Below are 23178 nucleotides of genomic sequence, written 5' to 3'. Positions count from 1 at the left end.
GAGGGTGAGCAAGCTAAACCTTAGTTGTGTGCCTACTGTGTGGCAGCTCCATGCTGGCTGTTTTCCATGTTTGGCCTTGCTAAATTTCTTACCCCAGCCTCCCGTAAAGTGACATAACGGGCTGAGGTTGCCCTGCAGGAAACTTAAGGTCATCAACAAAAAAAACGATGTCGTTCGGTGCTGGAACCCCACACAGGAATTTCAATGGACAGGAGCACTCTGCCTGCCTCTCTCCTCGCCCAACTAATGAAAGGGAGGCCCAGAGATGGGAGTCACTTGCCCAAGGTCACCGTAGCTGCGGCCGATGGTGTCTGTCACGCACCCCCTCCCCACCCGCTTGGGCCGCTCCAATCCGCAGCTCTGCGTGCGGGGGCGCGCCCATCCCCCTGCAACCGTCTGTCCGTCATCGGATCTGTCTGGGTGTCTCCTCAGCCTTGGGCGCTGCGCAGGGAGAGGCAGGGCATTCGCAGCACCCCACGCCCGCAGCGGCCCCACGGCAGCGCCTGCGCCCTCCCCAACCCGTGCGCGGGAGCCGTGGGGGCAAAGGCGCAGAGATAGGACCAGTGCTCGGCGCCCGCTTGGCTGGCTGACTGCGCTCTTGCAAGCACCGGTGCCAGCTCTCCAAGATGAAGAAGCTCCAGGAAGCTCACCTCCGCAAGGTAGGGCAGGAGGGCGGAGCGCACCTGAGGGAGGCTGGGAGGATCGACCGGCCAGAGGGATGCCCCCAACTGCTCTGGGCTAGAGAACCTCCCAAACTAGATTACGGGGAGGGGCGGGGTCACGATCTCTCCTGGTGGCTCGGGGTGTAGTGTTAGGGTCTGGGTTCACTGTGCACTGGCCTGCAAACAGGTGTCTGTAGCTCCAGAGGTGCAGGTGGGTGGCAGGGGTCAAATACCCCTCTCCCGGTACTCCATCTGTTCTATCAGGGCCTGACTTAGGGTGGGGGCGTTAGAAGCTGAATGTCAACACTGAGTTGGGCTCTCCTGGGGCTGGAATCTCGCCCTGGCTTCACCTGGGCACTCTTTACCAATAGGGCCTTTGCCAGCCTCCAGCGGACCCATTTCAGTCCTAAGGATTCGACCCCTGCCGGCTGGGGCCCCTGCGGTGTCTCCCTTGGCCCTTTCACCGCACCCCCCCTTTCCTGCTGAGAAGCCCCCTCCCCCGCAGAGTCCCCAGACAGTCCGCAATCAGATTGAAGGGAGGCAAGGGTGGGGTCCGGGAACCTAAGAATGGGAGGTGGGATAGCAGCAGAGATGTTAGCCAGACCTCTATCTCCCCACCTGGCCATGCTGGACCTCCCAGTTGTTTGTGGGGGAGGGGGTGTACTGAGGTAAGTTTTCTGGCGACAAGCTTTAAAGTCCCAGCCCCAGACAAGGAAAGAGAACTCCTGAGTACTGTTTCTGAAGCTTCCTCTTGGCGGTGACTGGTCAAGTTCACTCTCCAACCATCCATCTCCAGTATGGAGATAAGAACCCCTCCCCCACTGGGCCGTGTGCGATTTAGAGATGCTATGAACTGGAAGGGGCAGGTACACGTGAGAAGACTACATAGGGGTTGGTTGCTGGTATCACATCACACACACACACACACACACACACACACACACACGCGCGCGCGCGCGCGCGCGCGCGCGCGCGAGCACACCTTCATTCAAGCTTTCTGACCTTATGCTCGCTCTCAACCTTACGCTCGCAGACCTGGAAACACTGGGCTCTTTTCTATTGGCTGTCAGGAGTCATTTCTTGAAGCTGTTTGTGGTCTCTTGAATCCTATTTGGTCTTGTCCCTAGTTTCCCCAGGGCGCTCTCTCTCTCTCTCTCTCTCTCTCTCTCTCTCTCTCTCTCTCTCTCTCTCTCTCTTCTTTGCTCTCCCTTCCACAAGAGCCCCTGTGCCCTTCTCTGTCACAGCCACACATGATAGGAAGCTCTTGCTGAGTACCCCAGAGAAGCTTCTCCAGCCTCTGCTCCTTCCGCCATCCATTAGACCACACTAGCCCCATTTTATAGACAGTGCAACTGAGGCACAGGAGAGCTTCCTCACTTACCTGGAAGTAGAAGCTACCTAGAACAGGCAGAGCGGTACTGACAACCCACCCTCCCAATGTCTCAGAGAGAAGCAGGGGCCTCTGTGAGCAAGACCAGGCTGGGTCAGCAGAAGCGTCGTGTGACTGGATCTTGCCTTAGTAGATGCTCTGACCTTGGATTGCCATTTGACCTTGGGCCCCTCCCTCTTCTCTCTGGAGCTCCTGCAGGGAAGTGAGAATCCTGGATGCCTTTTGTCTTTCCATGAAGGTAGAAGATATTTCCGGGCTTGGCAGGGCACTCTCTCCTAATCCCCCTTTCTCTCGATGCCTGAGGGTTGGGGACCTGTATCTATTGGTCCCAAAAGAGAGGGTGCAGGTGCATGCTCAGAAGTGTGTTTCTGCATGACCCAGAGTGGGGAGTGGGAGCTCCCAAACAGGTGGACATGGAGAGCAAGCCAGATAGGTTCTGGCCCTGCCCCATTTATTTGCCTTCTGTCTGGTGCTTCTGCACCAGCCCCCATCCTCATTGTGTCAGCCTCCTGGGATTCACCTGATGGTGGGGCTAGGGCTCCATGTAGTTTCCTGATTGGCTTATCTTTGGGGGACCCCCATTCCCTGGCCCTGGTACAGGAGCAAGCTTCCTTCTGATTGGGGGAGGACCAGTTGGCAGCCTCCTGCTCTTAGAACTCTTGTCGCCATGGAAACAGATCGGACTGCTCTGTGAGTGTGGAAAGGGCAGCATCTCTGAGGGGATCAGAGGAGCCTCATTTCTGGGACCTCCTATCAGTTGGCCTGAAAGGGGCAGAGGGTCTCAGAGTGACGGGCCTACCTTGCAATGTAGCGACAGGGGTCACGTCAGCTGGCTGCAACCAACTACCTCTTAGAGTTCCTGTAGAAGCCTGAGGGTCCCCAAAGGCTGGTTCTCATAACTAGAGAGGCAGTCTTAGGGGAAGAGAATAGAGAGGAGGGAGGAGGTGGGGAAAGGGAAGAGCTCAGCCAAGCCTGGGAGTCGCTTACCCTCCCATCAGCATGTCCTAGGTTACAGCAGAAAACCACTGCTCCAGTGACCATCACCGTTTTAAAGTACTTTTTTTCATTTTGTCTATCACCATCACCCACAGCCATATCACGCTGATCCTGTCACCATTATCCAACCACAGATAAGATTGCCATCATGGTCACATGACTGTCACTCAGTCAGCTCAGCACTGTAATTTCAGGGTAGCCTTGTGATCCACTGCCCAGCCTGGCTCAACACAGCCCAACACTGCAGCAGACATCTCCAGCTGTGTGATACTTTGTTCACCCTGATCTCCTGCCAGGGATGGAAGCCAGGCCTGGTGCGTGTGGAACAGATGCTCTACCACTGAGCCACACCCCAGCCCTCCTTTCGTCTTGATCCTAGTGACACTCTTGTGGCCAGTACCCAGTGAAGCTTCCTCGGTCACTACCTGTTTTGGGTGGAAAGACTTTGGGATGGAAACTCATCTGGTCAGTGGCTTGGCTCTGAGTCTCTAGGGCGGCTCTGACATGGCCCTCAGTCATTGTGAGCCTCTGGCTAAGACGTCTAGCAGAGGGCTCCCTGACTTTGTCTAGGCTCACACCTCTGAAGGAGCATGCTGGCTCCTTGGGACCCTTCTCCTCAAACAGAAATTAGGAACTGTGCATTCCAGTCCCTATTTGGAATGCTCTGGCCCATTATATGAGCTGACCAGTACTGCAAGTGAAGACATACAAATTGTGTTAACTAACCCAGTTTTTGACTAAAGAATCTTTCCACAGAATGCCTGTATTATGAGCATCTCAAAGGATATGTTTCTGGAAATACGGATCTACCGAATCTCCACCCTGTCTTGATGGGGAAACTGAGACCCAGAAGGCTATTGTCACATAGTGTGTTAGCATAAACCATGAGTCAGAATGTCTCTTGGTTCCCATGAATTCCTACAAATGTATCTGGATAGAAAGCCGAGGGAGGGGCTTTTCTCCTCGGGTGCACACACACCGACCGTAGCTGGATATTTACAGATTGGGCTACCTTGTATTTCCATTCCCCTAGGCACTAAGGAATTTCAGAAGCAAGTGGGCAAGGTGGGCTGCCATCTTTTGACCCATTCCTAGGTTCCCTGCTGGGAGCTCCTCTCTGAATTTTAGGTGGTTCTAGTGCCTCTGAGCTCCCTCCAGGTAATAAACCAGAGTAACTCGTAAATAGGCCAACTTGCATTCTTTGCGGCCAAAAGGAGCTGACCTCCACCTCTCAGTCCCAACCACAGGGAGATTACCCAGTGGACCTCTCTGACCACAGTGAATCATGGAAGGAGTCAGCCAAGACAACTGGCCTCATTCTCTTCTGCACTCTTCTCTGCATTACTGATAGTTGGATGGCGACTTTCTGAAGCAAAGTGTAAGAGGCTTCTTCCTGAGTGCTATGCAAAACCCACAGCCCCCACTATGTCCTCTGAGCTACCAGACAGACTTCTGGTCCCTTTCTCAGGGAGCCCACATTCTCTGAAGTCCTTTGCTTCCTGTACCAAGGTTACCCTGGCTTCTTCCCTCTGTCCCCCTTGGAGCCTCTTGCCCTGAACACCTTCCAGTCTGGCCACCTGCCCTTGGGTGAGCTCCACACTGTAGGTGAAGACTGGGCCATTAGCATGAGTTCTGGTGGCAGGCCTGGTTCTCCTGGCCAAACAGTCAAAAGCCTCAGGTCATAACCCCTCCTGGAGCCTCACGCTTGGAATGGAGTGTGGGTGAGTAGTTTGCTCAGGTGAAGAATGTTTATTGCTGTGATCACTAACACATGGTAACTGCCACAAACAGCATCATCACTGGCACTGATATTAAAGTGGGTCAGCCTTGGCTTGTTTCTGCTAGCCAAGACGAAGTCAGGCAGCTTCCTAAGGCCTGAGCCAGCTACTGATCTCTAAGGATCTGCAAGCTAGGCTCTCTTGAGTTCAGGTGAAATCACTGGATTATCTGAACCTGATGGGATATTTCCCACTCAGCCTTGTCCAATTCCACGGTCTCCACCTGGGTTCCCAGTTCTGTTTGGCCTCACCCTCTTCCCTCTCTGCTTTTTCTCTCTCTTACTGGCAGCCTGTCACCCCAGACCTGCTGATGACTCCCAGTGACCAGGGCGATGTGGACCTGGATGTAGACTTTGCAGCAGACAGAGGCAACTGGACGGGCAAGCTGGACTTCTTGCTGTCCTGCATCGGCTACTGTGTGGGCTTGGGAAATGTCTGGCGGTTTCCCTATCGAGCCTACACCAATGGAGGCGGTATGGGCTTGGGAACCTCTTGGGAGTAGCTGGGGTGACTGACCAAGGCTTGGGGGCTATAGGACGGCCTTTGAAGTGACCTCAGGTTAGAGGGAGGAAGCTTATTCTCTTATGTCCCTTTTCACCACCTAAACCCCTCCTCCTGCTTTGCATCCCCAGCATGATACCCAGGTTTCCTCCCTAGGGCCTAATGCTTTCCTAGACCCTATGGTGGGCAGAAATTGCTGCCCACTTGCCTGTGGTGGGTGTAAAGGGTGGTACCCACTGTCACTATTCATGTACTTTGCAGTGTATCCTGTCCCCTCCCCCACCTCCCCCACGGCCCTGCTCCATCCACAGCTCCCTCTCTAGAATCTTCAATGTTCCCTCCTCTCCTGGTTCTTTCCATTCAGATTGAAAATGCAAGATCTATGCTATTTTTACAAATCATTCCCTTTGTCCTTGATTCTCCATCAAGTTAACAGTCTAAGCCTCCTTAACAATAGTTAGGGTGAAGCCAGCGCCTGGTCTTGGGCTTGGTGACTGCCTCATGCCCTGAGAACAACCTTTCTGGGTGGGTGTCTCAGAAATACTGAAGTAGTTTGGGTCTGGAGAGGTCAAGTTCCCTGTCTGAAGTCCCAGTGCAGATTCAACCTTCCAACTGTCTTCTCCAGGGCTCTTGTGTGTCTCCAACTCCCTCTCCCAAACTTGTTAAAGAGGTGCATACTGGCAAAGAGGAAACCAGATAACACTAGACCAAGCAAAATTATGAGTCCACCACCAGCTTCCAGGACTCCAGGATTCTCCCCTCTCCCATTCCCTGCTTCCCTACTTTTTTTTTTTTTTTCCTGTGTGCTGATCTTACTTCTTCCACAGATAGGCAGCCCCTCTCCATGAAGTTGGGTGGGGAGCCCAAACATAAACACTTCTGGAATGACTCTCTTCCGGAGGGTTTAGCCACCCAGAGCCCCTTAGGAGATCACCTGAATGAATCCATATAGAATTGAAAGTGGTCAGCATCACTTGGGATATTTACCCTCGAAGCTGCAGGAGGGAGGCCAGTGGGCCAGCTGAATGACTACTGGCCTACCAGAGCCATCTGGTGGTAGGCAGCTGTCTGAAGGAGGTGGCTGTCTATGTGTGAAGAGAAGAGGAGGAATGCCAGGCCCAAGAAACTGCAGGGCCCATGAAATCTCAGGTGCCAGCCAGAGCATCTGAGGCAGCACTCATGAGGAAGGGACCATTGGAGCCAGATTCTGGAGGTGTGGAGCTGGTACTCTGTGGAAGAGAACTCATTCACCCACCCCTTCATGCAGCCACTCAGCAGGTGTTTCTGGAGTGTTTGCTGTGTGCTCACCCATGTTCTGGGTTCTCTAGCTACAGAAGTGAGTAACTACCCACCAGCTCCCTCAGCCTCAGTGACCCTTGGGAGACGTGTTCCATCCCCTGCAGGTGGATGGTAGGTGGCTGCTGTCTAGAGACAGCTGTGGGCCAGCCAGCGTGGAGCCTTGGAGGGGCTGGTCCACCTGAATCCCAACCCCATCTGCTACCTCCCTGCAGGAGCCTTCCTCGTGCCCTACTTCCTCATGCTGGCCATCTGTGGCATCCCCCTCTTCTTTCTTGAGCTCTCCCTGGGCCAGTTCTCCAGCCTGGGACCCCTGGCTGTCTGGAAAATCAGCCCCCTCTTCAAAGGTAAGGCTCAGTAGTTCTTGGCTGGTGTAGAGCCACCAAGAGCCATGGGGAGTTGCCCTGTTCCCAGGCTCTCACAGGGAGGCGATGCTGTCTCTCCCCTACCCAGGTGCGGGTGCAGCCATGCTGCTCATCGTGGGCCTGGTGGCCATCTACTACAACATGATCATCGCCTACGTCCTCTTCTACCTCTTCGCCTCCCTCACCAGCAACCTGCCCTGGGAGCATTGCGGCAACTGGTGGAACACAGAACGCTGCCTGGAGCACAGAGGCCCCAAGGATGGCAACGGGGCACTGCCTCTTAACCTCAGCAGCACTGTCAGCCCCAGTGAGGAGTACTGGAGGTCAGCCTGACTGGGATAGCCACTGAGGGTGGGCAGGAGGAGGGGTGCTGTGCTGGCATGGCCTGCCTGGGCGGTATGTGTGAGAGTGTGTATATGTGTGTATATGTATGTGTGTGTGCATATGTATGTGTGTATGTGTGTTTGCATATGTATGTGTGTATGTGTGTATATGTGTGTATGTGTGTGTATGTATGTGTGTATGTATGTATGTGTGTATATGTTTATGTGTATGTGTGTATGTGTATGTGTGTATATGTATGTGTGTATGTATGTGTATGTGTGTATGTATGTGTATGTGTGTATGTGTGTATGTATGTGTGTATATGTGTGTGTATGTGTGCATGTATGTGTGTATGTGTGTGTATGTGTGTATGTGTATGTATGTGTGTGTATATGTGTGTATGTATGTGTATATGTATGTATGTGTGTATGTGTGTATGTGTGTGTATATGTATGTGTGTATGTGTGTACATGTGTATGTGTGTATATGTGTGTATGTGTGTATGTATATGTGTGTGTATGTGTGTATGTGTGTGTACATGTGTATGTGTGTATATGTGTGTATGTGTGTATGTGTGTGTATGTATGTGTATGTGTGTATGTGTGTATGTATGTATGTATATGTATGTGTGTATATGTGTGTATATGTATATGTGTGTATGTGTGTGTATGTGTGTATGTATATGTGTGTATGTGTGTGCATGTATATGTGTGTATGTGTGTATGTATATATGTGTGTATGTGTATGTGTGTATATGTGTGTATATATATGTGTGTATGTGCATGTATATATGTGTGTGTATGTGTGTATGTATGTATGTGTGTGTATGTATGTGTGTATGTGTGTATGTATATATGTGTGTATATGTATGTGTGTATGTGTGTGCATGTATATGTGTGTATGTGTATGTGTGTATATGTGTGTATATATATGTGTGTATGTGCGTGTATGTATGTGTGTGTGTGTGTGTGTGTGTGTGTGTGTGTGTGTGTGTATGTGTTGCCGGAAGGGGGTTGGACAAACTTTCCCCCTTTCCTGGCCAGCTACTTTTAGAACAGGACAATTGAAGTAAACTAATCCAGAAGGTGGCTGGTGCAGTTTAGAGGAAAGAATGCATGGAAACAGCAATCGAGCCTCAGGGGTGAAGGGACTTAGTAAGTAAGTGCCCATTTATTGACAAGAGTGACATTTATTAGCAAGAGTGACATCTGAGAGTCTCAGTTTCTTCCACTGTCACAGAGAGGGTGTCCCAAGACATTATCTATTTAGTCACTCACATACCTATTCTCTGAATAAGCATTTATTGAGGTGCTATGTCCGTTGGTAAAGTGCTTAACATAGAGCCAGGGCCTTCCAAAGTTAGAACCATCTCAGGTTAGAGTAAGAGCAGACAAAGGTTGCCTGGGAGGTTTAAACAAGGCAACATGGATAAAACCATCATTGCCGTGGGCAGGAACTCACAAGCCCAGGAATGGCAGCTTACAGAAAGACATTGAGTCTCACCAGCCTATCCTGGCTGAGAAAGCAAGGGTCAGAGGCTTGCTTAGTGGCAGTAATGATGACACTAAGGACTCCTGACTTAGTCCTGTTCCAGGATATTCTAGAGAATCCCAGACGCTGGATGGATAGTCTCTTCCCTCCCACTGCAAAGGCTCCCAATAGGTTCTTGTCTTGAACCAGTTTCTCTCCCAGCCTGCATAGCCTTTTAGGTCCACTCACTTGTTCATTTCAAGGGCAGCCAGAAGGGCCTGCATCTGCTTAAGTGTGACCTAATAGTTTGAGTATGTCTCGCAAAACTCAAGACATGGTCTGCTGTGAATGCCAAGGGTCTCTGGGGCAGTGTGAAGACTGGCCACATTGGGTGAGGTATAGATGGGGCAGATGGCATTGCCAAGAGGGTTAACTGGAGGTATTTTAATGAAGAGGCTTTGTAGAGGCTTGGGGAATCCACATGGAGAGGTGGGGCATGGGAACTAGCAGCAGAGAGAGCTGCTACCATGCAGAACCAAGGAGCAGAGGGAGGGACTGTGGTCTTTGGAGCCTCGGAAGCAGGACGTGTGTGTATGTACGTGTACACACATGTGTGTATGTGTGCAATCAAGCCTATATCTGCTATTGGCTTCTGAAAGGAGTGTGGGAGGCGGGGGTAGGGGATAGAGGCAAGCTTCTTAGGCTCCAAGACAAATGGAGGGGGCTTGGAAAGCACCCCATGGGGGAGCTACCTGTCCTAGAAGGCTAAGCATGGCTCCCTCCCCACTCCCATACCAATGGAATGTGGCAGGATGACCAGAGGATTCCCTAACCATTATTTCCCACAGCCGATATGTCCTGCACATTCAGGGCAGCCAGGGCATCGGCCGACCCGGGGAGATTCGCTGGAACCTCTGCCTCTGCCTGCTGCTGGCCTGGGTCATCGTGTTTCTCTGTATCCTGAAGGGGGTGAAGTCCTCGGGCAAGGTAAGGCTTGGGAGGCTGGGGAGGAAGTGGGTGCTGGCCAAGGCTGAGAAGATGATGGAATTTACCCAGAGAGGACCTGGGAAGGGCTTTGCCTGAAGTGGGGGAGGAGGTCAGTAGTGGCACCGGGCCTCCCTGCTTTCTCAGGCGAGTTACCTGCTTCAGGCAATACCTATAGGTTATTCAAATTGGCACCTTTGCCTAGAGCTTGCCACTCTGTGGAGACTCAGTGAGGCTTGTGGAATGCTTATGAGATAGATAAGTAGATCAGACCTCTTGGAGTTGCAGGTCACCCATACTCAGATGTTTCATTAACTGGAAAGCCCAGGACGGTAGGCATGGCTGGGTATGGGGTTCATGGTTGTTTCTAGTCCTCTCCTCTGACCTCTCGGTGAAGCCTGGCTCCACACTGGCTTCTTCCACCTGCTTCCCAGTCTGCAGATATTGTAGAGCTTACCTTATTGGATAAGGTAGGCTGTGTACCCAGCTCAGACCCAGTCTTTGTGTCAGGAAGGGATAATCTGTTTGGCTGGGCCTGTTCATTGAGCTTACCTGCAGAGCTGGATATTAAGTGAGCCCCATGTAGGGAAAGCAGGACTACTCTTACCAAGGAAAGACAAGCGAGACATAAGGAGACCAACATGCACCGCAGGTGCTGGGCTGAGAAAGGGGCAATAGGCTGGTTAGGGTGTAGAAATCTGGGTCGTTTTAAATGACCCAGATTTTAAAGGACCTTTGCTAAGCAAGAAGACATTATTATGCAATAGAAGGTGGAAGGTGTTAGAGAAAGGAGGGACCACCGTGGTCACCAGCAAGGCAGAGGACAGTGAGGCTTGCTGCGATGGAAAGAGACGAGGCTGATTGGATGTTCAGGAGGTTGAGGATGTCAGGCAGTGTGCAGGGACACAGGCTGGACACAGGAGCGGGAGACTCATCCCCAGTGGCACTAGCCTGTACCAGAGGAATCAGTAGAGATGGGACAGGGTGGTTTTGGGAAGCAGGATGGCAACTCTGGACTGGTGGTGGGGAGAATAGGAGGGAGGGAGAGAAGGACAGATACCCAGAGTGGTGGCTGCTCCCTAGCTCGGGCCCACCAACAGATGAGAGGTGGGTTTCTGGCATCAAGGTCATGACAGGCAGAGCTGTGTGGATGCCTGTCTGCCACTCCAACCTACTCTCTTCCAGGTGGTGTATTTCACAGCCACCTTTCCCTACCTCATCCTGCTCATGCTCCTGGTTCGAGGAGTGACCCTTCCCGGGGCCTGGAAGGGCATCCAGTTCTATCTCACCCCCCAATTCCACCACCTGCTGTCTTCCAAGGTGAGCAGGGAGCATGAAAGGAAGGCTCCATGGGAGAGAGAGCAGGGGTGGGGGACCCTCCACGGCGGAGCCTCCAGCTGCAGCGCCGTCCTGACCCTTCCTGTGTGTCCTCATCCATTCTCTAAAATCCTAGGGCGCAGGGGTTATTTTCTCCATTTGACAAAACCAAACCGGGAGCAGACAAGAATTAGTGATGGGTGTAAGGTCTCGTGGCAGGGGTTCCATTCACATCAGTCTAGCTTCAAAGCCCAGGGGGGACGTTAGTCCCAGTGACAATCACAACATGGTACTGACAGCTGACACTAATCGACCGTTTGACCGTACCTGACACTTCTTACTCACTTAATGATTTCACGATCACTGTGCCTCCCCATGAGGTAGGCACTGTTTTAGGTCCTTTACCACAGATGAGGGACCTGGAACGCATAGCAGTAATGGGGCTCGTACAGGATGGAGTTAGAAACTGGTAAAGACAAGTACCAGTTCAGATCCCTCTGACTCCAGGCAGGGAGTAAAGTGGTTACCTAGGCCTTGCTCAACTCCAATCTGCTGGCCACTCTGCATTGGCCACACCTTCCTTCAGGACTGGACCAGGCTTAGAGAGCGTCTACTAGACCCTGGGTGGTAAACTGAGTCCCAGAAAAGGGAACGACTTGCCCACATCCTGCAGTGTAAGTGCTGGAGCTGGGTCTGCTCCTGGCCCTCATTTGTAACCCTGGCTGTTCCTTATCCCTGAACCTCTGTCTCACGCTTACCCTCCTCCTGGGCCCTCCCTGCCTTCCCTGCCCCTTCTTTCTTTGGCACAGGTGTGGATTGAAGCTGCTCTTCAGATCTTCTACTCTCTAGGAGTGGGTTTTGGGGGTCTTCTCACCTTTGCCTCCTACAACACATTCCACCAGAACATCTACAGGTCAGTGCCTGCGACTTCCCAGTACCGGGGGCCAAATTCAGGAGGCTGGTTACCCAGGAGGCTCCCTTGGGTTGAGGCTCTGGCCAGCTCACCCTGGCTTGGGCTTGGACTCTCCTGGCAGAGACACCTTCATTGTCACTCTGGGCAATGCCATCACCAGCATCCTGGCTGGTTTTGCTATCTTCTCGGTGCTGGGCTACATGTCGCAGGAGCTGGGTGTGCCTGTGGACCAAGTGGCCAAAGCAGGTAGGTAGAGGCTGCATGTGAGGGTTTAGCTGGGGTGAGAGGTAGCCGCGTCCTAGGGTATGCTATCAACACAGACTAGCAAGATGGGGGATAGCTAGCTATTTTTTTTCCCCAGGGAGGGTGTTTTTGTTTTGTTTTGGTGTGTATATGTGTGTGCTCATGTGCACGTGCACCCGTGTCCATGCGTGCACACACACTTGTGTGGGACATCTGTGTAGATACATGGGTGTGCAAATGAGTGTGTAAACAACAATCTTCTCTGGAGACAAAGGCGTCTCTGTATGAAGCTGTCTTATCTTTCAGGTCTTGTTTGTCACATCCTGGGTTGAGATGTATGTGTGGCAGTGAATGTAGGGTCCCAATAATCTGAATCAGCATGTTTTGTTTTCAGTGGGTGAATGTAAGTATGTGTACTGATGGGGCTCTTGTGCACGCGGACCTGTGTTCTGACTATGTGCTACATTTGGTTCCTGTGTGTATTTGTGCATGACTGCTAATTCCTATTCAATAGTCCCATGTACTTGCCAACCTAGGCCCTGGGAACTAAGAAAGGGGTTAGTGTGTTCCATTAGTGTTGGTCTCTAGACTTGGGTGTGGTGAGTGAGTGCGCCCCCACATGGACACAAGCAACCCTATGTATTTGAATGCATGTGGAGGCATACTGTGTACCCCAGGCTGCTGACCCTGCATGCCCTGGGCCCAGGCCCTGGCCTGGCCTTTGTTGTCTACCCACAGGCCATGACTATGTTGCCTCTGTCACCCTTCTGGTCCTTCCTCTTCTTCTTCATGCTTCTGACTCTTGGCCTCGATAGCCAGGTAAGCCTTGGCCATGGGTGCGGGCACTGGTGTGTGTGTGGGTGCAACTCTGACCTCAGTACCCCCTGCAGTTTGCCTTTCTGGAAACCATAGTGACTGCAGTGACCGATGAGTTCCCATACTACCTACGGCCCAAGAAGGCAGTGTTCTCAGGCCTCATCTGTGTAGCCATGTACCTGATGGGACTGATCCTCACCACCGATGTGAGTGGCCTGCAAGGGGCACCAAGTTGGGAAGCTGGGCAGGGTGTCGTTTACCACCTGAGGGTATTTTGGGCTGGCTGAGAAGTCACCAAATAGCTTCCGGTCCTACCAGGGCCTGTTTCCTGTGGCAGGCAACTTGGTCTTGAGTTCTGGCTCTGGAATCAGTTTGAAAGACCTGGGTTCAAACCTCACTCCTCCATTCGCTGAGTAACTCCAGACAAGTGACTTCCCCTCTCTGAACCCATTTTTCCTCATGCATGCATGGGTCCTGTTAGGAGACTAGGCTGCTGGGTAGCAGAAAGGGACATCATCTCTACAGCACTGAGCAGGCCGACCATTCCATGGATTTTACCCCCAACCCCCTCAGCATTTGCCCTGGCTGCTTCCCACTCACTCCTGACTGAAGGAGATGGGCTACAGCAGAGACAGAGACGGAGGCTGGAGGCCCAGTGCTGTGCTTTGTGTCATAGGGGGGGATGTACTGGCTGGTCCTTCTGGATGACTACAGCGCCAGCTTCGGACTCATGGTGGTGGTGATTACCACATGCCTCGCTGTCACCCGGGTATATGGTGAGAAGGGCGCTGGGGGTGGGGTAGGGACAGGCGGGGGGGGGGTAGGCTGACACTCCCAGGAGTGAGAGAACAGGGTGTGGGCCCTGTACTGCAGCCAGGCAGGGAGACAGGCATGGAGGAGGGGGTCACTGGCACCGATGGGATCTAGCATGGGGACACTCCTTCTCCCCTGTGCAGGCATCCAGCGGTTTTGTCGTGACATCCACATGATGCTGGGCTTCAAGCCAGGACTCTACTTCAGGGCCTGCTGGCTGTTTTTGTCTCCGGCCACACTCTTGGTAACCAGGGGTGGGAGGGAAGGTGGTTGGCTGGGGCCCTAAGGCCAAGGGCAGGCCCCTCTGTGCATTTAGTCTAGCTGGTAACTTTGGCTCTGAGTGAGGCTTTCCCGAGGCTGTGGAGGATGGGAACCTAGCAGACACATCCCCGACTCCAAACCCCAGTTTTCTGAGCTGTGCTAGACCTAGACTTATAGTTGGTCAGCAAATGGGTGGAGCTTTTCTAGTTCTTAGGGCCTCAGCACTGTGTTTTGCTTGTCATAGGGTGGGAGTAACTGGGAGAGAGGCTGTCTCAGGACTAGGATATCTCTGAGCTGGGCTGTTACAAACCTTCCTATTGAGTCAGCTTGGAGCTGGACTATAGCTCAGGTCTGGTAAAGACCCCAGAGATGGACCATCTTCAGTTCTGGTACAGCTGAGGACTATGGGTAGGTCCCAACTAGGCTCTCTCAAGCCTTAAGGTGGTCCAGACCCTGGCCACGCCATACTCTGGGCCCCACTCAAGGAACAGTGATGCTGGAGTCTCCACTCTGCAGGCCTTGCTGGTGTACAGTATCGTCAAGTACCAGCCCTCGGAATACGGTAGCTATCGCTTCCCCGCCTGGGCCGAGCTGCTAGGCATCCTGATGGGCCTGCTCTCCTGCCTCATGATCCCAGCTGGCATGCTGGTAGCTGTGCTTCGAGAGGAGGGCTCGCTCTGGGAGGTGAGTCCACCTTCACTGCCTACCTACAGCCTTTTGGCTCTGTGGCCCAGCTTTCAATTAAGCCAACCAACCAACCAACCAACCAACAAACAACAACAACAACAACAACACCCAAAAACACCTGTTGGGACATTTATCCAGAACCTGGCAGGATCCTTGTAGACTGCAAAAGGTCCATGACATCTAGATTCACTTGGGGCTGGGATCGGGCTTTGAACCTCACAGCACATGGGTCTACGGGAATAGAATAGAACAGACTAATCCAAAGACCATTGATCATAGTGTAAGGGTCAGGACTTGAATTTGGAGACCAGAGCCAGTGGATAACACCGAAATACCCCAGAAGGTAGGTTATCCCCCTTGTCTTGTGTTCAGCATCCCTGCTGGGTCCATAAGTACTAGCCTAGAATGATTGTGCTAAAGAGAGCAATTGGTTAACAAAAGCAAAAGGCACATTGGTGCACGCCTTTAATCCCAGCCGTCTAGAGACAGAGGTAGGCGAGTTTAAGACCAGCCTGGGCTACTGAGAGAGTTCCAGGACAGCCAAAGGTATGCAGAAAAACTCTGTTTCAAAAAACAAGACAGGGAGAATGCAATTGGCATAGGAGCCAACAGGCCTTGAGAGACAGGTAGCAACCCACTGTGGGCCAGAGGATATGCTGTATGACCACAGGGACATCCTGGGCTCTCTCTGAGCTGCCCAGAGCACTCTTTGTACATAGAACCTTCACTTTGGCCCTTATGAGTCTGGAGTCCTCCAAAGGCCAGAGACTCATCGTGAACGGAGCTCAAGCGAGCCTCGTGGTTCAAGCGGGCCAGATAGAGCCTGGAGACCCTTCCTGCGACACACCTATCAGAGGGTGCTGGAGCTGCAGGGAAATGACCTATAAAACAGTCCCCATTGTCCCTTCTACAGGCCTGTGCCCCAGCATACTGCTGCCACATGCCTGCCTCCACACAGCCAATCTCTGTCTCTCTCTGTCTCTGTCTCTGTCTCTCTCTTTCTCTGTGTCTGTTTCTGTCTCTCTCTGCCTCTGTCTCTCTCTGTCTCTCTGTCTCTGTCTCTCTCTGCCTCTCTGTGTCTCTCTGTGTCTCTCTGTGTCTCTCTGTGTCTCTCTCTGTCTCTGTCTCTGTCTCTCTGTCTCTCTCTCTCTCTCTCTCTCACACACACACACACACACACACACACACACACACAGAGTGCCCACCAGGTGACCCCAGCCACATGGCATCCTAGAGTTCAGCCATTTTCCCTGCTTCCAACCACTGGAAGGCTTTTCCCTTCTCTGAATCTCAGAGTCCTCCTTAGCCTCCCAGAGATCTGCCAGTTGCCCCCATGCTCAAGAACCAGGTGTGTGCAGAGGACAGCAGGACAGGGCAGCCTGGAGCCAAGGAAGTCAGCACTTGGGTTCATCAGCTTTGTGGCTAAGCCCAGGGGCAGTCTCTCCAGTTCAGGGCTGCCTTTTTTTATTCATTGTGTCAGAGTCCCAGCAGCTTTATGGCCCTACTCTGGTTATCTCTCTAGCCTTAAGGACAGGAATGCTAGCCTATAAGGTTGCTGTGAGGAGACAAGGAGTCAGCCAGACTATGGAACAGAAAAACAGAACTTGAGAAAAATTCAAGACGGGGTCCATCTAGGTTTAAACCCTAGTGCCCTACTTACAACCTGTGTGACTTTGGCCAACTTAAGCAACCTCTCTGAGCTTCAACTTTCAGATAATATCTGTGGAAGTGAAGGGGATGGGAGGTAAATAACTCTTTTTTTCTTTTTCTTTTTTTTTTTTTTCCGGAGCTGGGGACCGAACCCAGGGCCTTACGCTTGCTAGGCAAGCGCTTTACCACTGAGTTAAATCCCCAACCACGTAAATAACTCTTTTATAGGGTCCTACAAATATTAAAAGGCCAGCACCCAGCACATAGCTGAGGTATACTATATGCTGAAGCTAGACTAGGAGTTCCCACAGAGGGTGGTTTTCCCTTGAGCAGCATCCAGCGACATTTTGGATTGTCATGGAGGGTAACTGAAAGGACTATAGACCAAGACAGTGTACTGTACTCTCCCATGTACAGGACAGTATCACAGCTTGTCCCTACCAGAAGGCCTATAGTGCTCAGGCTCAGAGACTATGGTCTACTTTTTGTGGTTGTTGTTTTGTTTTTTGTTTGTTTGTTTTGCATATGCGGACACATCTAAATCCTTACTCTCGGGGACCTCCCATTACAGTGTGGGAGCTACGCAACACTGACTCAGCAGTGCTGCTAAGAGTGTACCTCAAAAGAACAAACACTGGGCTGAAAGCAGAATGGAGAGAGAGAGAGAGAGAGAGAGAGAGAGAGAGAGAATGCTCTTCTGGCCAGGGCAGTCGGAGTCAGGGAGAGATATGTCAAGATGGACAAGGTGACCCAATGGATGGTAATAGGTCGAACAGCCCTGAGGGAAGAGGGAGGCAAAGAGCCCATGTGACTGGAGCAGACATGGGGTGGGGGGAGTGGGACATCCAAGGTTGTGGAGTATCTTAGTTTCTGTTTCCTATTGCTGTGTTCAAAACACCACAATCATGCTGGAGATGGTTCAGCGGTTAAGAGCACTTAGTCTTGGAAAGGACCCTAGTTTCCATATCAGGTAACTCACAACTGTCTGTAGTTCCATTTCCAAGAGATTAGACACTTTCTTTTGGTCTCTCAGACACTACATTGACACACACACACACACACACACACACACACACACACACACACACGTATATTTAAAGTTAAAAGTAAACTTAAAAAAAAAAAAAAAAACCCAGACACACCACGAAGAAAAGCAAGTTGGGAGGAAAGGGTTTATTTGGTTTGTGCCAAGTTAACAAAACCCACTCAGTACAGGAAGGTAGACAGGGCGGGCCACAGAGAGCATGACAGGCAGTCAGATTTCACTCCGTGGAAGAGGAGACACCATTGGCAAATTTGTGGGAAGCTGGCTCTAACAGCTAAATAAATGCCATCACACTCTGGGTGCCAAAATGCTTTTGCCACTGGACCAAGTCACACCCTGCACCCTTGGAGACTGTATCCAGGCTTCATCAGTGGCCTCCTTTTTCCTCAAGGTGCAGGGCGTTTGCTCCAGCAGAATGGGCAGAGGGGCCTGGGAATGTGGCTAAGGATGATCTCTGGAAGTCTAGGCTTGGTCAGCCCCTTAGCTCCTTCCTGCCTAGACGCTGGGCTCTGGGAAGTGTCTAAGGAAGTCGCCTCAGCCTCTCCTCTGTTCTGGCTGCCAGCTTTTGCCTAAAAGTCCTCAACAAGTCTGGATTCTACTTTCTGCAGAAGTGCAGAAGGGAGCTAGAAAGGAGCTGAGTCTATCTTTAAATGCTTGTCAGTGTGTGTGTGTGTGTATATGTGTGTTATCTCACAACCTGAGCAGCCATGTTATTCCCAACACCAAAGAGTCATATCCTCTTTACAATGCCCCAGTGTGGATGGGTTCCTGGAACCACCCATCCAGAAGTGACAAAGAAGATTCTCACTGGGCATAGGCAGGTCTTTGGTAGCCATTGTTATTGCTGGCCATGAAAAACTCTCAGTATCTGTCCATTATCATTGCCTTGCTACAGCGACTTCAGCAAGCCAGCCGTCCTGCTATAGACTGGGGCCCATCACTGGAAGAGAACCGGACGGGCATGTATGTGGCCACCCTGGCTGGGAGCCAGTCACCAAAACCACTGATGGTACACATGCGAAAATATGGGGGCATCACCAGCTTCGAGAATACAGCCATTGAGGTGGACCGTGAGATCGCAGAGGAGGAAGAGGAGTCCATGATGTGAGACCAGACACCTCCAAACAGGAGGGCTGGTCGGGGCCTCCCCGTCTGTCCCTTCCTTGGCCCACAGGGGATAGCTTTGTCTGTTGGGATTCTGACAGGCAATGGGAGGTTGCCATGGCAACGACAGTCCCCAGCCTAAGTCCCTCTTTGTGGCCTCTACATCTCCTGGAACCTCTAGATGGACATACATATACTAGGTAACCCATTCAAAGCTGAAACGATTCAGCTCAGCCCTCAGTTTGTGAGGGGGTGCGTTGAAGCCAGGGAGAGAAGAGCTGGACCAAGGTGACATGCCCAAGAGGACTTGTTCCCAAGCCTCCTCCAGCCAGTCAACTCCCTTTCCCTTGGGGGAGCAAGCACCATATCTGACATCTTTGTTCAGACACTTTGACAAGATACATTTCCATACAAGCCAACTTTAAACCCCAGGTTCAGGGTAGCGAGAACCTGGAGAGCCCCAAGGCCCTGGATATAGATAGAATGGCAGCGACCAAATTGGGTAGAAAAGTCTTTGTGGGTTCCTGTGTTAAGGCCAGTTTTCCCAGAAGAAGTGGGAGCTTTAGGGCTGAGAGGTGTGAAAGATTGCAGAAGAGGCTAGAGGGAAGGTTTGCGGGTCAGAGCTGCCCCTGAGCCAGGAGGAGGCCCAACCTGCCAGAGCAGAGACCAGGAGGGGCTGGAGATTGTGGTGCTCCCGGGTTATGAGAGGGAATAAAGACTTGCAGGGAAGGGGACCCAGAGAGGCAGGGTGGGATGACTTGCATGGCACTGTATAGCATTTTAGATCTGTTTGGTATGGATTAGGGACAGGTATAGAGACAGGAGGCCTACAGAGGACAGGAGAGAGGTACTAATGGCTGGAGTTAGGCACTCGGGTGGGAATCTCCATTTGGACACGATGCCTTGGGCTGGCAGGAGGCCCGAGGAGCACCCTCCAAGGGGATAGGAATGAGGGCTCCAGTCAGGACCCTACTCCCCCGTCCCTGTGGCTTCCAATAACAATGGCTACCAAGACTTGGAGATGGTCCACACATTGGACATATGTCCAGATGTTGCCGGGCACCTGACAGGCAGCCTCTGCCCTGGGTCCCTGTGAGATGGTGTTCAGGTGTGGCTTGCATACTGCATTCCCAGGAGAGCAGGACACTTTCATTCAGCATAGTGGCCTCTGTGCCCCACCTCTCTCCTGGCATCTCCCCAGTCCATTTGTGTTCTGCTGGTTGATTGTCAATAAATACCAAATGAGGTCATCATCCTTATCTGACTGCTATGGAGGGCACAGTGGGTGGCACAGAACACTTGCCAGCTCCCAGTGGACAGAGGAGGGGCCCAAGGTTGGCCGCCTGTTTCTTGCGATCCTGGCTTCTGGTGCTCGTTTTGTGATGTCTCTGGGGGAAACCCTGGACCCCGTAGAAAGTGCTCAGTCTCCCATTACACATAAAGACAAATGGAGCCCCCGAGGAGAGATGCTTGCCCAAAGTGGGGAGGGTAGCAGATCGTGGTGGCATCCTCCACCACTCCAAAGTGAGGCTGGAGCTGGTGGTCCTGGCTAGGGTTTTCTAAGCCGAGGAATCTCCTGGTGTTCTCACCGGCTTCCTGAGGGCCTCAACACATGAAAGAGCCTAAGCCTTTCTAATGCAGACCCAGGTGCCTGCAAGGCTTTAATGGGGAAGAAAGGAAGGTGGCTGATACTTGGGTATTAATACATTTCCCCTTACAAAGGGCCAGACCCGCCCACCCCTTTGTTGGTACTCCAGGTAGGAAAAGGATGATGCAGGACCCCTTTCCCAAGGCAGGTTCCTCTTTCCACACCAGGTACAGCCTCCACCTTCTGGCCTGCAGCCTTCTTTCCATAGCCAATAAGGGCAGTTGATTCACTCTGTCCACTCAGAGCCATGGTTTCCAGGGCCTTGCCTTGGGCACCTGGTCATGGCTGCAGCCGGCAACCAGGAAATGACGAGAAGATCTTGGAGATGAAACATTATTTCTTCCAAGTTGTAGTGAGAAAAGGGTCAGAAGGTTATGGGCCACCCCAGTTTTGTGGGCTCTACCTCAGCTCTTGGGGTTTCCCTTGAACCCCTGAGTCCTCCACCTTCCCAGCCCTAGACTTCCAGGTTCTCATGTTACCTGTGCTCAGTCTTCTGGCCCAGAACTCCTTCGTTATTTCTGTGCTCTCTAACTGCCCTTCCTGCTGGGCCACAGTCTCCCACCCAACCAGGGCAACCTTTACTGATTTCCGACCTCTCTGAGTCACAACAGACTTGGCTAGACACCAGGCAGAGAGCCTAACGGGGAACCATCTGGAGGGCTCTGTGACAGTATAGGACAGAAACCAAAGGGAACACTGGCTAAATCCACAGTAGGACCACAACTGGAGTCTGAGCAAGAGATCCTTAGTGGGTGTTGGCAGGACAAGAGGGAGGCTCGGGTGTTGAAGTGGAGAACTCAGCATGTCTCTCAGGCGATGCTCTGTCTCAGAAGGTAGCCTGCTTCCTGCATGTCCTAGCTTCCTGAGAATAGCTGGCGGCATGGATTTTGGGTACAGGTTGTCAGCAGACTCGGGGCTGAGCATCTCAGAGGGCAGCACTTGCCTAAGTCTCTCCGGAGCATGCTGGAGCAAGGCCAGGTCGAGTCTTTCCATTCCCACTGGGCCATCTACCCATGTCCCTCTGAACTGGGGAAGATAATGGGAAGCACAAAGAGAATGTCTGTCTAGCAGGGATGTGGTACAGGACGCCACGGGGCCCTGCACTTCTGCCCTGGGTGCTGGGTCCTGGGAAAGGTTGAGACGAAGCTCCTCACTCCTTATAGTTTCTTCTAGTTTCTGCTCTCTGGATGGCAACCTGGATGAAAAGGGGAAAGGGTCTCTTCCTCAGTCCAGTTAAAAATAGCCACATTCCTAACACTAGCAGTGTGTGTGTGTGTGTGTGTGTGTGTGTGTGTGTGTGTGTGTGTGTGTGTGTGAGAGAGAGAGAGAGAGAGAGACAGAGACAGAGAGACAGAGACACAGATTGGTTGCCTTAACAGGTCCTCAATGGGCCTCACCCACTCCTGTTACCATTTACCAGGCTAGCAAATTCATCTGTGCCCATGCAGACCCAGCTCTCCTCTGCTTAGACCACGCTTTCCACCCTGATACTGTGCCACCTGAATCCTGGCCAACCCCCTCCATGAGCTTTCCTCAACTCTCAGCCACATGTGACTCCTGAGTCTGACTCAGCCCCACATCTGGTGAGTCCAGACAGCCAGGCCTTCATGTCCATGGCGCTCATGTCCTTCTGGGACAGCGAAGTCTATTTCTATGCCACTGGGGTTCTTGTCTCGTACTCCTCGGACCTCAGAGCACTTTAGGAAGTGGCAGGGTGCTATGCAGAGGGCTCCGGCTGCTTACCCACAGGCTTGGCCTGCTCTCAGCGCTGCCTGAGCCACGTGCCCAGAGGGAGTCACTATTCTCCAAGCTCTCGGCTCTTTCCCTGTAGTGGGGTAGCCACAATTCTTCAGCAACAACCTCCACGGGAGTGGGGGGATGCTATGAGGCCCCAGCACAGGCCAAGGAATACATATGTTGATTGAAGGCCCTGCCCCAGTCCTCCAGAACCAACCCTGGACAACCCTGGTCTTTCACGGTTATGTGCAGTGGAGTAGCAAACTGAGCACAGTTCTCTGGTGGCTCTAGGGGGAACCATCACGAGTTGAGAGAGCTGCAGGCTCCTGGGAACACCATGGGCTCCCGCGTTGCTCGCTTACCGGATTGTGGCGTGCTGACCTCAAACACTCATTCTTTGCTGGTGGCTCATGGAAAGTTTGACTTTGTTAGCTTCAAGCTTTTTTTTTTTTTTTTTTTCCAGGGCCTAAGCTCTCGATGACACTGGTCTTGCCCTGAAAAGTCATCCAGGGATGTCTGCCTACAGCATGTCCTTGGCCCGCATCCCCCTGCTGTCTCTGCCTGACTTCCTTCCTATAAGCTGACTTCTCTCCAAGGGACTGGGCAGCAGTCCGCCTCCTCTGCCCTGCTCCACAGAGAGGCCTCCTTCCAGCGCCCTCATCCAGGCTTGGTTTTTGCTGGGAGGAAAGAAAACCTTTTTCCCATTAATGGCCACAACATCTGTGAGAGTTGCAACCCCTAGGGAATCGCCCTGAGTAGGAGCCAAGGCAGAGAGAGAGCCATGAGGTCAGTCAAATCCTGGCCCCACAATCCTGAGAATCTACTTCTTCATGCTTGCAAACCCAAATCCCCTCCACTCTAAAACAGAGAGAGACACTTTCCTTTTGCAAGGGATGAAGTGAGATGCTGTTAGGTCCCTAGACCATACTTTGGAAAAAACATGATCATGAAGGAGCCTAACACAAGACTGATTATGCAGAGACCCGTCAGGTAAGATTATGCAGGCAAGAGGCAGTCTCAGCTTCCACTTCCAGTCAGCCCAGAGAAGAGGAGGTCAGGGGTCACAGGTCTGGAGCCTGAGACAAACTGACATCAAGCCCAGGACTTATCAGCACTGGGACAACACTCCTCAGAGGCCAGGCCTTAGTGTTCCCATCTGAAAAGTGAGCTCAATAGGC

At 52.2% G+C, this 23178-nt stretch overlaps 1 protein-coding gene and 1 long non-coding RNA gene across 3 annotated transcripts; one reads left to right on the top strand and one right to left on the bottom strand.

Moving 5' to 3' along the window:
* Positions 1-542: 542 nt before the first annotated feature.
* Slc6a7 (solute carrier family 6 member 7) lies at positions 543-19868 on the top strand. Of its 2 annotated transcripts, NM_053996.2 has the most exon segments (14): positions 543-659; positions 5116-5299; positions 6839-6970; positions 7077-7311; positions 9631-9769; positions 10952-11086; positions 11893-11996; positions 12118-12242; positions 12946-13058; positions 13130-13261; positions 13732-13831; positions 14012-14112; positions 14646-14813; positions 18407-19342. In NM_053996.2, coding segments are annotated over 14 exon segments (1914 nt in total). In that variant the 5' UTR covers positions 543-626; the 3' UTR covers positions 18620-19342.
* Positions 19182-22679, bottom strand: LOC147999823 (uncharacterized). Its single transcript, XR_015642572.1, has 2 exons — positions 22363-22679; positions 19182-21458 (listed from the first exon to the last, which is right to left on the bottom strand). It is a non-coding gene; the product is annotated as an uncharacterized LOC147999823 (long non-coding RNA).
* Between the last annotated feature and the right edge of the window lie 499 nt (positions 22680-23178).

Source organism: Rattus norvegicus, chromosome 18 (assembly GCF_021556685.1).
Source record: "Rattus norvegicus strain SHRSP/BbbUtx chromosome 18, alternate assembly SHRSP_T2T, whole genome shotgun sequence".
NCBI lineage: Eukaryota > Metazoa > Chordata > Mammalia > Rodentia > Muridae > Rattus > Rattus norvegicus.
This window is presented reverse-complemented; position numbering and strand designations above follow the sequence as displayed.